Consider the following 14,487-nt stretch of genomic DNA (forward strand, 5'->3'; position numbering starts at 1 on the left):
AAAAAACAAACAAACAAACAAAAAAAAACTTTGCTCTGCAAATGATCTTGTTAAGAGGATGAAAAGACAAGCTACAGACTGGGAGAAACTATTTGAAACCACATATCTGACAAAGGACTTGTATCTAGAATATCTAAAGAACTCTCAAAACTCAACAGTAAAAAAACAAATCAACTAGAAAATGAGCAAAAGACACTTCACTGAGGAGACAATACAGATGGCAAATTAGCACAGGAAAAAATGTTCAATAGCATTAACCATTAGGGAAATGTACATTAAAACCATAATGAAACATCACTACACACTTACTAGAATGGCTAAAATAAAAAATAGTGACAACACCTAATGTTGATGAGGATGCAGAGAAACCAGATGACTCATACATTGCTAACGGGAATTTAAAAGATATAGTCACTGTGGAAAAGTCTGGCCATTTCTTTAAAAAACTAAATGTGCAGCTACCATAAGACCCCACAACTGAACTACTGGGCATTTTTCTCAGAGAAATGAAGACTTAGGTTCCCATAAAAAAACCTGCATACAAATGTTCACAGCAGCTGTATTTGTAATAGCCAAAAACTGGACACACCCACATGTTCTTCAACAAGTTAAAGGAATCATGGTACATCCATACCATGGAATATTATTCAGCAATAAAAAGGAATGGACATGGTACATGTAACAACATGATGAATCTCCAGGGAATTACGCTGAGTAAAGAAAGTCAATCTCTAAAGGTTATAAATAATATGATTCCATTATATAACATTCTTAAAATGACAAAATTATAGAAATAGAAAATATCAGTAGTTGCTAAGGGAGAGGGATGGGGAAAGGAGATACAAGGAGGTGGCTGTAGGTAAAAAAATGTAGGGAGCACATGGAGGGACCCTGGTGGTGAAACTACTATGCATCTTGTCTAGGTGGTGGTCACATGAATCCATACACTATATACGGCACTAAATATACACACACAAACACACCACACGTATACACACAAATGAATGCATGTAAAACTGATGAAATCTGAATAAGGTCAGTGGATTTTATCAATGTCAGTTTCATAATTATGACACTATACTATAATTATGCTAGATCTTACCATTGGGACAAAGTGGGTGAAGGGTATACAGATCTCTCTGTATTATTTCTCTTACAACTGCATGTATATCTACAATTATCTCAAAATTTATATATATATATATATATATACATACATACATACACACACACACACACACACACACACACACACACACACACACACACACACACCAGAAGAATCCAATTATCTACCAGGGGCTTATTCTCATTGCGGCTCAACTTTACAAGAAATCATGCCTTTAATCTGATAGCACCTAGACTACTTGGCTTGATAGCACAATATCTTGATATCTCATGTTCACCACTTTCACCCATTTTAGAAAGGAAACCCAAACACTTAACCTAGTTGCAATAAATACAGGTACCCAACAGAACTCTGCTTACTTTTGTACACTGTGTAGCAGGCAAGAGGTCAACAAACACCTTGAGGTCTGTGAAACAACAAGGTTTATCCCCAAACTTTTTAAAATACTGGAACATTAATTCTTCTGGATCACCTAAGAGAGAGGGGGGGGAAATATCACTAAATTATTCATGGACTGAAGCAATCTCTAATTTAAGTGAGAAGTCTGACTTGAAAAACATTTATTTCAATTAAATGAAAATTTTGCTTGAATGAGAATGAGGATGACAATGAGGGCCGGAAGATAGCTTGCCAGTTTAAAAATAAATACTAAAAAGGAGTTGAATCTTGCGAACTCAGTTTACCTGTTATTACACTGAGGAAATGTGAAGTTTTTCATTCAATTAAAGTTTAAATAGTTTAAAAGTTTTCATTAAAGTTTAAAGACAAGTTTATATGCAAACATTAAACAAACATGCTTTTCTCCACAACAGTTCCTGAACTACTTAACAAATATTAAATATATGTTAACTAAATGAAAGGTAGTGTTTGTTAACAGGCACACCAACAGAAGAGAAAATAAATGGGAAGAGCCACGGGCCAATAACTCCAAAGTCACTCACTATGGAAAATTTAAACCTGGATATGCAGAAAGCTACCAATTCATTTTATTTTTCCTCAAATTAAAAATAAAAATAATAAAAGTAAAATACTCTCAAATTGGACTAGATTTAGGAAGGAGAGATTTTTAACAAGGTCTCTGTAAGATTTTAGGTCTTGGTTCCTGCTCACACATTTCTGGGAACAGAGATTTCACGGCTTTAATCAGATTCTCACATGCCTCTGTGATCCAAAAGAGACTAAGAATCACTCACTGGTCTGGTAAAAAAAAAAAAAGAAAAAAAATTTTTTTGTGTGTGGAGACAAATTTGTAAGATTCACCAATTTGTAAGATTCAGGCTGGTGAGAGAGAAGAGAAAGACAAGGGATGAATATAGGAAGTGTGAAAACAGATCCAAGTAGTTTTATATCCAGCTTTGGAAAGAAAGCAACTCTTTTTTTTTTTTTTGGCCACATCAGGCGGCTTGTGGGATCCTAGTTCCCCGACCAAGGATCGAACCCAGGTCCCCTGCAGTGGAAGCACGGTGTCCTAACCACTGGACCATCAGGGAAATCTGAAGAAAGCAATTCTTTGCAATATACTTTAACAATATTTTGCTGAAGGTCGCATAAAAATTTTCATTTGCAATTCTAAAACAAACACCAACTAAAGTAATTGAGGTAGACCCAAAGAAAGAAGTCAACATGGAATTCAAAATTGGTTATGAATAATCTACATAGGAAATGACAGAGAGATAGCCACAGTTAATTTTAGAATGAGCTGCAAAGAACATTAATTACATGATTAAAATGGACAAAGATGTTCTAGGATAGGTTTTAGGTATTGAGAAGTGCTCATCATCTCAGGACAACTGGTCCCTAAAGAAACCTTCTTAAAGTTATTCAACTTTTAATGAGAACTAAATTTTTATAATGATGAGTGGGAAAAAAAGTTTTCTTGGAGCTTTATCTTAAAAAAATGAAACTAAAAAAATTTTTAAAGTTTATTCGCCTAAACTTAAAAAATTTAGGGTATAATTAAAACTAAAGCTAATTCTTAGTATGAGCAAAGAATTACTGATTTTGGGGGGAGTGGTGCTTTTTTCCCCACAAAACTGTGAATTAGTACAATATGACAACATTTACTTCTTATGTAGTATGCTCAAAAAGAACCATTTTACAAAAACCTCTAAGGGCTTCATCAAATTTCCTGAAGGCCTCTATTAATGCTTTACTATCCAAATCATACTTTTCTGCCATCTTGTCATTGTCCTAATAAATTTTCTCCTCAACTGTTAACTGCTCTTTAACTGCTCTAACTCTGCCAGATGTTATTTCGTCGATGGTTTTGTGAGTGCTTAGGGTAGATTTTCAAGAAACCTTTCATTCACTTCTTGAAATCCTGAAACTTTTATAAAACTGGCTATTTACTTTGAAATTGATTTTGACATTATTGCTGGGTCAGCAAAAGAACGCCTGACAAAGACTCTGATGGAATAGGGAGAGATGCTAAAGTTAAGCCAAGTTGCATGTGTGATTGAGGGCTAATTTTATAAGTGATCCATTCATTAGTTAATATTTTCAGGTTATGAAGACATTTGCTTCTCAAACACAACTTTATCACTGTAGGCTTCAGAGAATAGATACTGCACTTGGGTACTGAGGGCATCCCTGTATCTTCTCCAGGGTTCCCAAATATCATTACAGCTTCTTACCCAGTTTGTACTCATCATTAAAACCTTGACGCCGCAAACGTCTAATCAGCTCCAGTTTAGCCAGATGTGGTCCTCGGAGATGGCGAGAACTTTTAGATTCTTCTGTTATCCGATCTTCTATAAATCTCACAGCCTCTTCTGCAGAATAATGTACTTCTCCTTCTAAAGAGCTAGGTATAAACACATGAAAAAGGTATTTTGTGCCTCTATCAAGCCAAATTGATTTTAAGAAACAGATTAAAAATAACAGAAAGTACTGTGATAATTACAAAACAACACAAATTAGAATAAAAGAGAAATATGAGCATATTCTGACAGTTAACATGGCATATGATTCCTCTCAATTTTGTCATTTGATTATTGCAGAGTGACTAACCACCTCTACCTCTTTCTTAAAAAAAAGAATGAATAATTTTGCATATATAAAATATTACCTAATTAAAAACATAAGTAAATTTTATTGCTAGAAAAATGAGGCTGAGAAAAATTAGATGACTTACTTAATATTATAAAGTAAGCCTCAGTTCATATTTGGTATCATAAACCCTATTTTGTTATTCACTTTTTTAAAAGAGCTCATTATATTTATTGTGGTATTGTCTGTAATAGCCCCCAAAACAGGAAGCAGCAACAATACAAGTATCTATCAACAGCAGACAGATTAAATGAATTTGGTACATTTCTAAAATGGAGTCCTCTTAAGTCATTAAAAAGAATTAATCAGATCTGTATGCACCATATATGGAAAGATGCCCAAGATACACTTTAGGGGGTGAAATACGAAGTTGTAAACCATTACATCTAACATAATTGCATTCTTATGTTAAATAAGAATAATTATATTAGTATATGCATAATATAAATAAATCTGGAAGAAAAGACACCAAACTGTCTTTTCCAAATAAATCTGGAAGACACCAAACTGTTATCAAGAGTTATTTCTGTGTCAATTACATCTCAATAAAACTGGAAAAAGAAAAAAATCATCCTGGGATGATAGGAAAACTAGGAACTAACACTTTCCACACCATACATTTCTGTACTAATTTAAGATTTTTACAATGAACACATATTTATTTTAAAATTTAAAAATGGAAAAATGTCTTGCTTTGAAAGGGATACATTATTGAGACAGAAAAAGAGAATTCAATTAGGCTTACAATGAAATCATTTTGCTACACCATACTAAAAAGTGTTGTAATTCAGGAAAGAAGACAACTTACTGTTCACCTTCAGCAGGAGGAGTCCAGGCTTCTTCAATCAGTCGAAAGACAGAATCGAAATAAGTCAGATAGAACTGCCAGTCATCTGAGCTAAAATCAGATTGAATGGTGCACACAGGATTAAACCCAAGTTGTGACAAATCTGCCTGAGGAACCATGTTATTCAACTTATTTTCTAAGTTATATTTTAGTCTTTACTAGGAGAAGCCCAACCTTCCCTCTGGGTTTCTTCTACAGCCCTAAAAGGGCAACAACTCCAGAGGCATTTTCAAAGTCAAACATTTTCAAGAAACTACTGTTTCCTTCAATAAAATGACCAGGTGTAAAAAACTAACATTCTCAGGACTTCCCTGGTGGCCCAGTGGATGAGACTCCGCACTCCCAATGCAGGGGGCCCGGTTCAATCCCTAGTCGGGAAACTAGATCCCGCATGCATGCCGCAACTAAGAAGTCTACCTGCCACAACAAAGATCCCACGTGCCGCAAGTAAGACCCAGAGCAGCCAAAATAAATTAAAAAAAAAAAAAAAACAGCTCATGCAGCCCTTAATAAAAAACTAATATTGTTAACAGAAAACTCCCCACATTAGTGCTTTCTAGGGGGGCTAAGGGGAGGGTCTCTCTTTTAGACCAATATTGAGTTTGACAAATTAATGACTTTTCAGCATTCATTCTGAATACTCAGCACCCTGGTGGCATAAGTTCCATTACACCTCTTTATCGAAAGATGAAGGCTCGGGCTTCCCTGGTGGCGCAGTGGTTGAGAGTCCGCCTGCCGATGCAGGGGACATGGGTTCGCGCCCCGGTCCGGGAAGATCCCACATGCCGCGGAGCGGCTGGGCCCGTGGACCATGGCCGCTGAGCCTGCACGTCCGGAGCCTGTGCTCCGCAACGGGAGAGGCCACAACAGTGAGAGGCCCGCATACCGCGAAAAAAAAAAAAAAAAGATGAAGGCTCATTAAAAACTTTAAAAAAAAAATCCAGAACACACAACTAAAAGATTTCACTTTATGCCCAGAAATCTCAAAGGATATAGACCAAAAAAATCAATGGTGAGACCTGAAAGCCCCACTCCAGTCTCATAGTCCAAAAAGAAGCATCTACTTACTTTTTCAGTAAGAGGCGCCGAGAAAGGGCATTGCACTCTGGCCACCTGCTCAGCTTCTTGTACATAGCCATGCATTTATTTTCCCGACTCTGAATCTCACTTGTTAACTTCTCTACAATTAAAAGTTATAAAAGTTGGTAAGCTGGTTTCATTTCTGCTCAGAAACCAGAACAAAATCCATATACAAGAAGGAAACTGTCACATTTTCTTATTCACTCTCTTAGAAAATGGGACCACTATTAGATACAAACTACTATCTCACTAAAGATTACTTTCCTGAAAGGAAAAATCATATATTTCTGATACTAAACTTTCTAATCCTTTTCTTCTACAAAATACAAGGATCCAGAATGTCTTGAGTTGAGGATCTAGTGTGTGGGATACACATAAAATCCCAACAGCATCTAAGGAGTGGTATATTTAGACCTGATATATTTAGACCATAGACAGACCATCCATACATTTCCAAAACATTGAATAAGCTTGGACTGGAATGAGATGAGAAAGGGGAGATGTTATGAGGAAGATAAAAAAAGAAAAGAGATGAATCAAACTCTTCCAACAGTTGAGAACAAAAAAACTAGGACTATATTTCTGACCAAATTAGATATGCCCTGTCCTTTTAGAATGGTTTAGCAGATTAAGGATGCCAACAATTACATTATGAATTTTCTATAGAGAATCTAAACTGTAACTATCCATACAACTACAACCTAACTGAATAAAAACAAAGTTGACTTGTACCCACCTGCAAGGAGGCTGAAGTTAGAGAGTAACATTAAAAATAAAAACAAAAACAAAACTCTTCCTACATTTTATATAATTAAAGTACTTAACTCAGTTACTATTACAGTTTTGTGATAGCACAAAGTCTAGTAAAGGATATACATACTTGTAAAAAACAAAGTCTTTTTAATGGCTGGACCTAATGAGAGTTCTGAGGCTACTCATCTACAGTTAGTTACTCCCAATAACCATAAAGGCACGATTAAAAAACCAGGGTTGTCAAAACGATAACTGCATTCCCACGAATTTCTCCTAAGAAAATCAAAGATGTGTAAATATTTAGGAACCAAAATCTCCTAAGTGTCCAAAAATAAGGGAATAGTTAATGCTATCTATGAAGTTCATACAAATCAGTTTTCCAACAACAAAGGAGGAAGTATTTTCACAACAATGGAAAAGAGCTAACTTCTTTAACATGTAAAGTACTCTTGCAAATCAATAAGCAGATTAACCAAATTTTTAGAAATAGGAAAAGGATAAGAAAAAGCAGCTCAGAGAAAAAAAATATATTAATGGCTTTTAAACAAATGAAGAAATAATTATCCTCCCTCATAACTAAATAAAAACTGTAAGGTATGTTTTACCTATCTCATTGAAAAACATAAAAGGTTTGATATGGGACTTCCCTGGTGGGCCAGTGGCTGACTCCACGCTCCCAATGCAAGGGGCCCGGGTTTGAACCCTGGTCAGGAAACTAGATCCCACGTGACACAACTAAGAGTTCACATGCCACAACTAAAGATCCCGCATGCAGCAAGGAAGATCCAGCATATGGCAGCGAAGACACGGCCCAGCCAAATAAATAAATAAATATTTTTTTAAAAGTTTGATCTAAAATTTTGCAAAGAAACAGGACCTCTTACAATCTAATAGCAAATACAGCTGGTGGAAATGCACACTGTAGCCTCTTAGAGGGCAATTTGGTTTATAGCAAAGATGTTCCTTGCAAATAGCCTAAATACCCTTCAAAGATGAGCTATGTAGTAAACTGTCTACGTTTATGCTGTGGAACACTGGGCACCATTAAAGAGAGTGAGGTAGTGAGGTATATCTCTAAGACACACTGTTAAGGTAAAAAAAAAATGGGTCTAAGAGTATGCAGAGAAAAGGTCACAAACTCAAATGCCTTCATAGGACAGACACAACAAACATTTAAAAATTTTAAAGAAAAAAATATTTAATAAGAACATTGTGCAGAGTAAGATTACACTTAGGGTCAAGGTACAGTATATTCTCAATTGTGGTTTAAAAAAGTGGGGGGGCCCTTTCTGCCTCCGCTGCCACCATGGCACCCAGTAGAAAGTTTGTGGCAAAGGGGGGCAAAAAAAAAGAAGCAGGTCCTGGGGTTTCCCTGGTGGCGCAGTGGTTGAGAGTCCGCCTGCCGACGCAGGGGACACAGGCTCGTGCCCTGGTCCGGGAGGTTCCCACATGCCGCGGAGCGGCTGGGCCCGTGAGCCATGGCCACTGAGCCTGCGTGTCCGGAGCCTGTGCTCTGCAACAGGAGAGACCATAAAAGTGAGAGGCCCGCATACCGCAAAAAAAAAATAATAAAATTAAATTAAAAAAAAAAAAAAGAAGCAGATCCTGAAGTTTACTCTTGACTGTACCCATCAAGGTAGAATCATGGATGCTGCCAATTTTGAGCAGTTTTTTCAGGAGAGAATCAAAGTGAATGGAAAAGCTGAGAATCTTGGTGGAGGTGTTGTAACAAACGAAAGAAGCAAAAGCAAGATTACTGTAACTTCTGAGGCAGCTTTTTCCAAAAGGTATTTGAAATATCTCACCAAAAAATATTTGAAGAAGAATAACCTATGTGAAAAAAAAAAAAAAAAAAAAAAAAAAAAAAAAGAATAACCTATGTGATTGGTTACACGTAGTTGCTAACAGCAAAGAAAGTTACGAACTGCATTACTTTCAGACTACTCAAGGTGCAGAAGAGGGGCTTCCCTGGTGGCGCAGTGGTTAAGAATCCACCTGCCAATGCAGAGGACACGGGTTTGAGCCCTGGTCCGGGAAGATTCCACATACCACGGAGCAACTAAGCCGTGCACCACAACTACTGAGCCTGCACTCTAGAGCCCACAAGCAACAACTACTGAAGCCCACGTGCCACCAACAACTGAAGCCTGCACGCCTAGAGCCCATGCTCCACAACAAGAGAAGCCACTGCAATGAGAAGCCCGCACACTGCAACGAAGAGGAGCCCCCATTCGCTGCAACTAGAGAAAGCCCGCATGCAGCAATGAGAACCCAAAGCAGCCAAAAATAAATAAATAAATAAATTTCTTTAAAAAAAAAAAAAAGATGAAGAAGAGGAGGAAGATGAGGATTAAAACTCAATTATCTGGGGACCTCCCTGGCGGTCCAGTAGTTAAGACTTCACCTTCCAATGCAGGGGGTGCAGGTTTGATCCCAGGTCAGGGAACTAAGATCCCACATGCATCATGGCCAAAAAACCAAAACATAAAGCAGAAGCAATGTTGTAACAAATTCAATAAAGACTTTAAAAAAAAATGGTCCACATCAAAAAAAAACAAAAAAAACAACTCAATTATCTGGAATATTTTGTATGAGTTCTTAAATAAAACTTAGGACCCCAAAAACAAAAAAAAGGGAAGGGGGAGGGGAAAGATACTACTTTAGAAGGATATACAGAACAGGTAACTGGAGAAGGATGTAGAGGGCAGAGGGTTGGAGATCTGGGGTAAAATCATACTCCCTGAATTTTCTGAATCCATGAATTATTTTCATTCATTCATTCATTCACTCATTCAGCTATGCCAGGTCTTAGATGCGGCACATGGGATCTTCGTTGCCACGTGTGGGATCTTCCTTGTAGCATGCGGAATCTTTAGCTGCGGCATGCGGGATCTTAATTGTGGCATGCAGGATCTAATTCTCTGACCAGGGATCGAACCCAGGCCCCCTGCATCGTAAACGCGAAGTCTTAACCACTGGACCACCAGGGAAGTCCCCATGAATTATTTTCAACTAAAAATTATTTTTAAAAAATAAATAGAGAAAAACCTGAAAGAATCTAAAATGATCGCAAGTGATTTTTTAAAGTCTTTATATCTTTGTTTCTGTATGTGGAAGAAATTTTCCACAATAAAATGTCATGTTTAAATAGGAAAACAAAACAAAAAAAACTTTAAGAAAACTCTAAAAATTACCTCCTAATTTTCCTCTGATGACATCCAAGGCTTCCTGGTACTTTCCCAAACGTTCTAGGATCATATAATAAAGTTCAACCTTACAAAAAAAACAAACAAGAAGTGCAACCATTGAAACTTTTCAATAATAAAAAGATAAGTCATTTGTATCTTTTTAAAAAGCTATCTAACAGAAAAGAACACTATATCTTCAAATAAGATGAAATTAACAGTGACAATCAGACCATAGTATCTCTCCTATCTATATCTCGGCAGAGTACTTTCTGGAAACATGCTAGAACCTCACTCATTATACCTAGGCTGGGGAGTTCCAAAGCTTCACATTTACACAAAAGGCAAGAGTGAGGACCCAGTCCTCTAAATGGAATAAAGCAACAGTTCATAATATTGTAACAACATCAAAAACATGCAAATACAAAGTGGGGCTTAAATTACTCACTTCAGCCTCTGCTTCTATCTTGTCCTCTTTTACCATTTTTTCTACCATTCTCTCAGCAAGGGGCAGAAACATCGTTTTTGAGAGGTTTTCATCCTGCGCTGATATAGACTAAACGAGAAAAGAAAAATGTTTGCACTATTTATATTATTACCATGCAGACCATTATTGTGACTCTGGCACATAATTATCAACCCACTATGTCAAATATCAGACCTAATTTGAACTTGAGAGTGGTTTGCTTTATAGGAGATTTCTTTACTAAAGATTCTTATCGTATGCATTCTTGAAATACATAGTTTCCACAATATGACCTAACTTTTAAATATTAGACCATTCATACATTTTTTTCTAGAAATATGTTAAGAGGGGATACGTTTATACTATTTAGTATATATAAAGGGTACCAGGTATTTGAAGAGTCAAAAACCTTTGAGATGTCTTCTTGAGACCTTCACATATTAGAAGGAAAATGTCAATTCCTTCTATTTATAGTATGGTTTACTATTAGCTACAGTTACCTTAGCATGATATTAATCATTTTAACATTGCCAAAGATTCTGCTCAGAGCTCATTTACCCCCTGAAAACAACCTTTCAGGGTAGCTATTATGCTTATTTTATAGTTAAACTAAGGTTAAAAGATTCTCCAACAGCTCAAGAGACATGGTGAAGCCAATGTTTGAAAGCAGACCTGTCTGAACCCAGAGCCTCTCTGTTCTTAACCTACATTTTAACTCCAGAGCCTCTCTGTTCTTAACTGCTACATTTTAACTCCTTTCTCCCCATCCTCTCATACACAGTGTCTTATCTTGGTACTTATAGCTGCTCTGGGAGATGAGCATCTCCATTCTGCAAAAGAGCAGACTGAGGCTCAGAAAGCAGAAGTGATGAAACAAGGTCACCCAGTTCAATGATCCGTTCAACAACCAACAATAGTGCCTTAAAGACAAACCTCAAGTTAAAATATCAAACATTTCGAGGCTCATACTTGATCAAGTAACCCAGTAATGGATCTAAGATTCAGAGGAAATACACTCTGTGCTACACACAAATAAACCAATACATCAACTCAAAAAGAATACTAAAACTCCTCAACTCAAAAAAATCAACTGACAATATGTCACATCCCTATTTGACACATGCTGCAACACATTACCCAAGATGTTCAGAGGACACATTAAGGACAATTACTATATACAAAAATAAAAACAAATCTCAATCCCATTCTGAATGCCATACTCACTTGCATTATTAAGCTCATCACAGACCAAAAGTAGTAAGGGTTTTTGGGGACAATCTTATATAGAGCCATGCCAGCCTGAAAGACAGAGAGCCATAAATACTTAACTTAGAAAACATCATACAGAGGGTAATTAATGACCTAGACATGTGGCAAGAAGTTTCCTAGGAAAATAGCAACATGTTTACATATGCTGGTTACTGTAAGTGCCTAGTAACTTGATGGATGTTGTCTACAGCATAACAACAGAGGTAATCCCAAAGGTGAATTTTTACAATATCAAGAATGATATTTCATCTTTTGAATCAGATTTTCTTAAACTGAAGACCCAGTGTTCCTAGAGAATACTGCAATCCAATATAGTTCTGGTAGACTACCAAGCAAAAACAAAAGTTGGGTTATGAATGTATATCAATAAACTTTACTGAAGCCATTGCACTAATCAATTATAGTAAAACAAAGAAATCCAGACAGTATATTTAAACTTCAAAATCAGACAAAATGACTCTGACATAATTCAAAAAATAGTTCTTAGGTTAGGAAAATATTCAGGTTCTTTCAATATACCATTAATTAGAACTGAACCCTCTCATTGTGAAATGTATAATATGCAAATACTTAGAAGTAGGAACATGGCACAAAGGAGCAAAGTAGATCTATTCACGTAAAACTGAGAATCTGTCCATAATTGCCAACTAGTAATCAATGCTAAGAACTGTCAGCTAATTATCACAGTTACTATTTTATTTTTTAATCTTTTGCCTATCTTCAATCCACTTGAAAAAAATGCATGGAGCCCCTATTAAGTGGAAGGAAATGTCTATTCCTGCCAAGGATACAAAGATTGAGTCCCGATCCCCAAGGCACTTAAAAGCAAGGGAGAGGTAAGACAAATATTCAAACGACTAAAATATTCTTGGCAATAAAAATAAACATCCTATACAGGGAATTCCCTGGCGGTCCAGTGGTTAGGACTCGGCACTTCCACCGCCAGGGCCAGATTCGATCCCTGGTCAGGGAACTAATAATATCTCACAAGCAAAGCGGCACAGCCAAAAAAAAAAAAAAGAAAACAAAAACACCCTATACAAAAACACCACACTAGGGTGTTTCCAAGGAAGGCAAGGTTAGTATGTTTGTTTATTCCTTTCTTTTTCTTTTTTTAAGGAAAAGTAGGGAAGAGCATTCTCCAAAGTAGCAGTCTTTCAGATGGACCTTGAAGGTGAAACAGAATGTCTATAGGCAAAGATGGGGGGTAAGAATACATATACAAATAATACAATTATTTAGGGTGAATGGATAAGTGAATGAATCAATTCGAAGTAGGAGCAAAATGAGTAATTAAACAAAAACATTAAAGAAAGAAAAGATATATGTTGACAAGAACAAGTAGGACATCTAGCTGAAACAAAAAATTAAGAGCAGGAGAAGGGAAAAGGGCTAAAAGGTAGACAGAGGTACCTTTGTTATAAGGCATTCCAAAAGGAGTCTATACAGAGTAAGCGAGTGATATGTATAAATCTATACTCTTCTAGGAAGAGTATTTTAGCAGTACTGTGAAGAAAGAAAATAGGGAAAAATAAGAGGTGAGGCAATGAAGAACTAAACCAGGATGAGGTAGATCAAATAGAAAAAGAGACCTCAGGGAATTCCCTGGCAGTCCAGTGATTAGGACTCCGAGCTCCCACTGATGAGGGCATCGGTTTGATCCCTGATCCAGGAACTAAGATCCAGAAAGCCCCGTGGCCAAAAAAAAAAAGAGAGAGAAAGAGAGAGAGAGACCTCAAAGACACTGTGGAGGTAGAATCAAGATGATCTGGAGACAAAATGGACATAGAAGATGAGAAGGAGAGTCTAGAATGGCTTGAGGTCCCTGCTCTTAACACCAAACTGGAGAAATGAAATGGAAAGTGTTAGAAAACCAATTTTATTTGATAACTTGGGGAAAGAAAACATTTTTATAATGACACACAGAAATAAAAAGGAATAGAATGTTAAATTAACATGAACTTTTAACATAAAAGAGAAATTTCATGCCCACACCCTACTATCTTATAGGTGATAGCATTCTGCTGCTACAGAAAACTTTTGACCAGAGAGAAATTTGAAAAACACGGCTGCAAACTGGTGACTCAGAGAATAGGAATGTCACTTACAGAAAAAGGAAAGTCTAGTCACCATATGAATGACTAGCAACTCTTTATTCAAGGTGGTTTTAAATTTACCTGCCAGAGATGATCTGTGGGGCAGAAGTCCTTAAATCTTCTGATTCCCTGGCTTCCCTCCCTCTTACCTCCACCAGTTTATGCAAATCACTCATTTATTTAACAAACGTTTATCATGAAGTGAGGATTCAGCAGTGAACAAAACAAAAGCCCTTATGAAACATAACATGTAATTTATAAAATACCTATTACCCCAGACTGACATTCCCCTTTCAAAATAAGCATACATATAAGCTAAGAACTGTAACTACCTTAAGCAGCAACAAAGGCAGAATAAAAATCAGACGTTCCATTCTAAGACATTTAACACTAGAGGACTCCATTCTTCCAACATATTAGACTAAAATAATGCAAAAGCAGGCTATGGTTAAAACATATTAAGAAACCATAACTACTAAGCCACATCAAAGCTATGTCTCCAAAAAGCAAGATGCAAAATTGTATATATCTCTGGCAACATGTAAAGTTAAACCATACAAAAATATAATCTGTTCAAGTGGTAGATTATTTTTTTCCCTTTTTCAAAATTTACC

General features: G+C 36.6%; 1 protein-coding gene and 1 pseudogene across 3 annotated transcripts in view; one reads left to right on the forward strand and one right to left on the reverse strand.

Annotated features, from left to right (window-relative positions):
* The window catches only part of NAA25 (N-alpha-acetyltransferase 25, NatB auxiliary subunit), a 73,639-nt gene that overhangs the window by 41,843 nt on the left and 17,309 nt on the right, over positions 1–14,487 (reverse strand). For both annotated transcript variants that reach the window (XM_079942591.1, XM_079942592.1), the window contains exons 5-11: positions 11,733–11,807; positions 10,491–10,598; positions 10,052–10,130; positions 6,093–6,204; positions 4,986–5,075; positions 3,763–3,932; positions 1,489–1,601 (exon numbers count right to left, since the gene is read on the reverse strand). In XM_079942591.1, the coding sequence (XP_079798717.1) occupies positions 1,489–1,601; positions 3,763–3,932; positions 4,986–5,075; positions 6,093–6,204; positions 10,052–10,130; positions 10,491–10,598; positions 11,733–11,807 (747 nt within the window). The remainder of the gene's footprint in view (positions 1–1,488; positions 1,602–3,762; positions 3,933–4,985; positions 5,076–6,092; positions 6,205–10,051; positions 10,131–10,490; positions 10,599–11,732; positions 11,808–14,487) is intronic.
* Positions 8,164–9,211, forward strand: LOC307197039 (large ribosomal subunit protein eL22-like; annotated as a pseudogene). The gene is made up of 3 exons: positions 8,164–8,208; positions 8,454–8,806; positions 9,183–9,211. The product of its transcript is annotated as a large ribosomal subunit protein eL22-like (transcript).

Source organism: Stenella coeruleoalba, assembly GCF_951394435.1.
Source record: "Stenella coeruleoalba genome assembly, chromosome: 14".
NCBI lineage: Eukaryota > Metazoa > Chordata > Mammalia > Artiodactyla > Delphinidae > Stenella > Stenella coeruleoalba.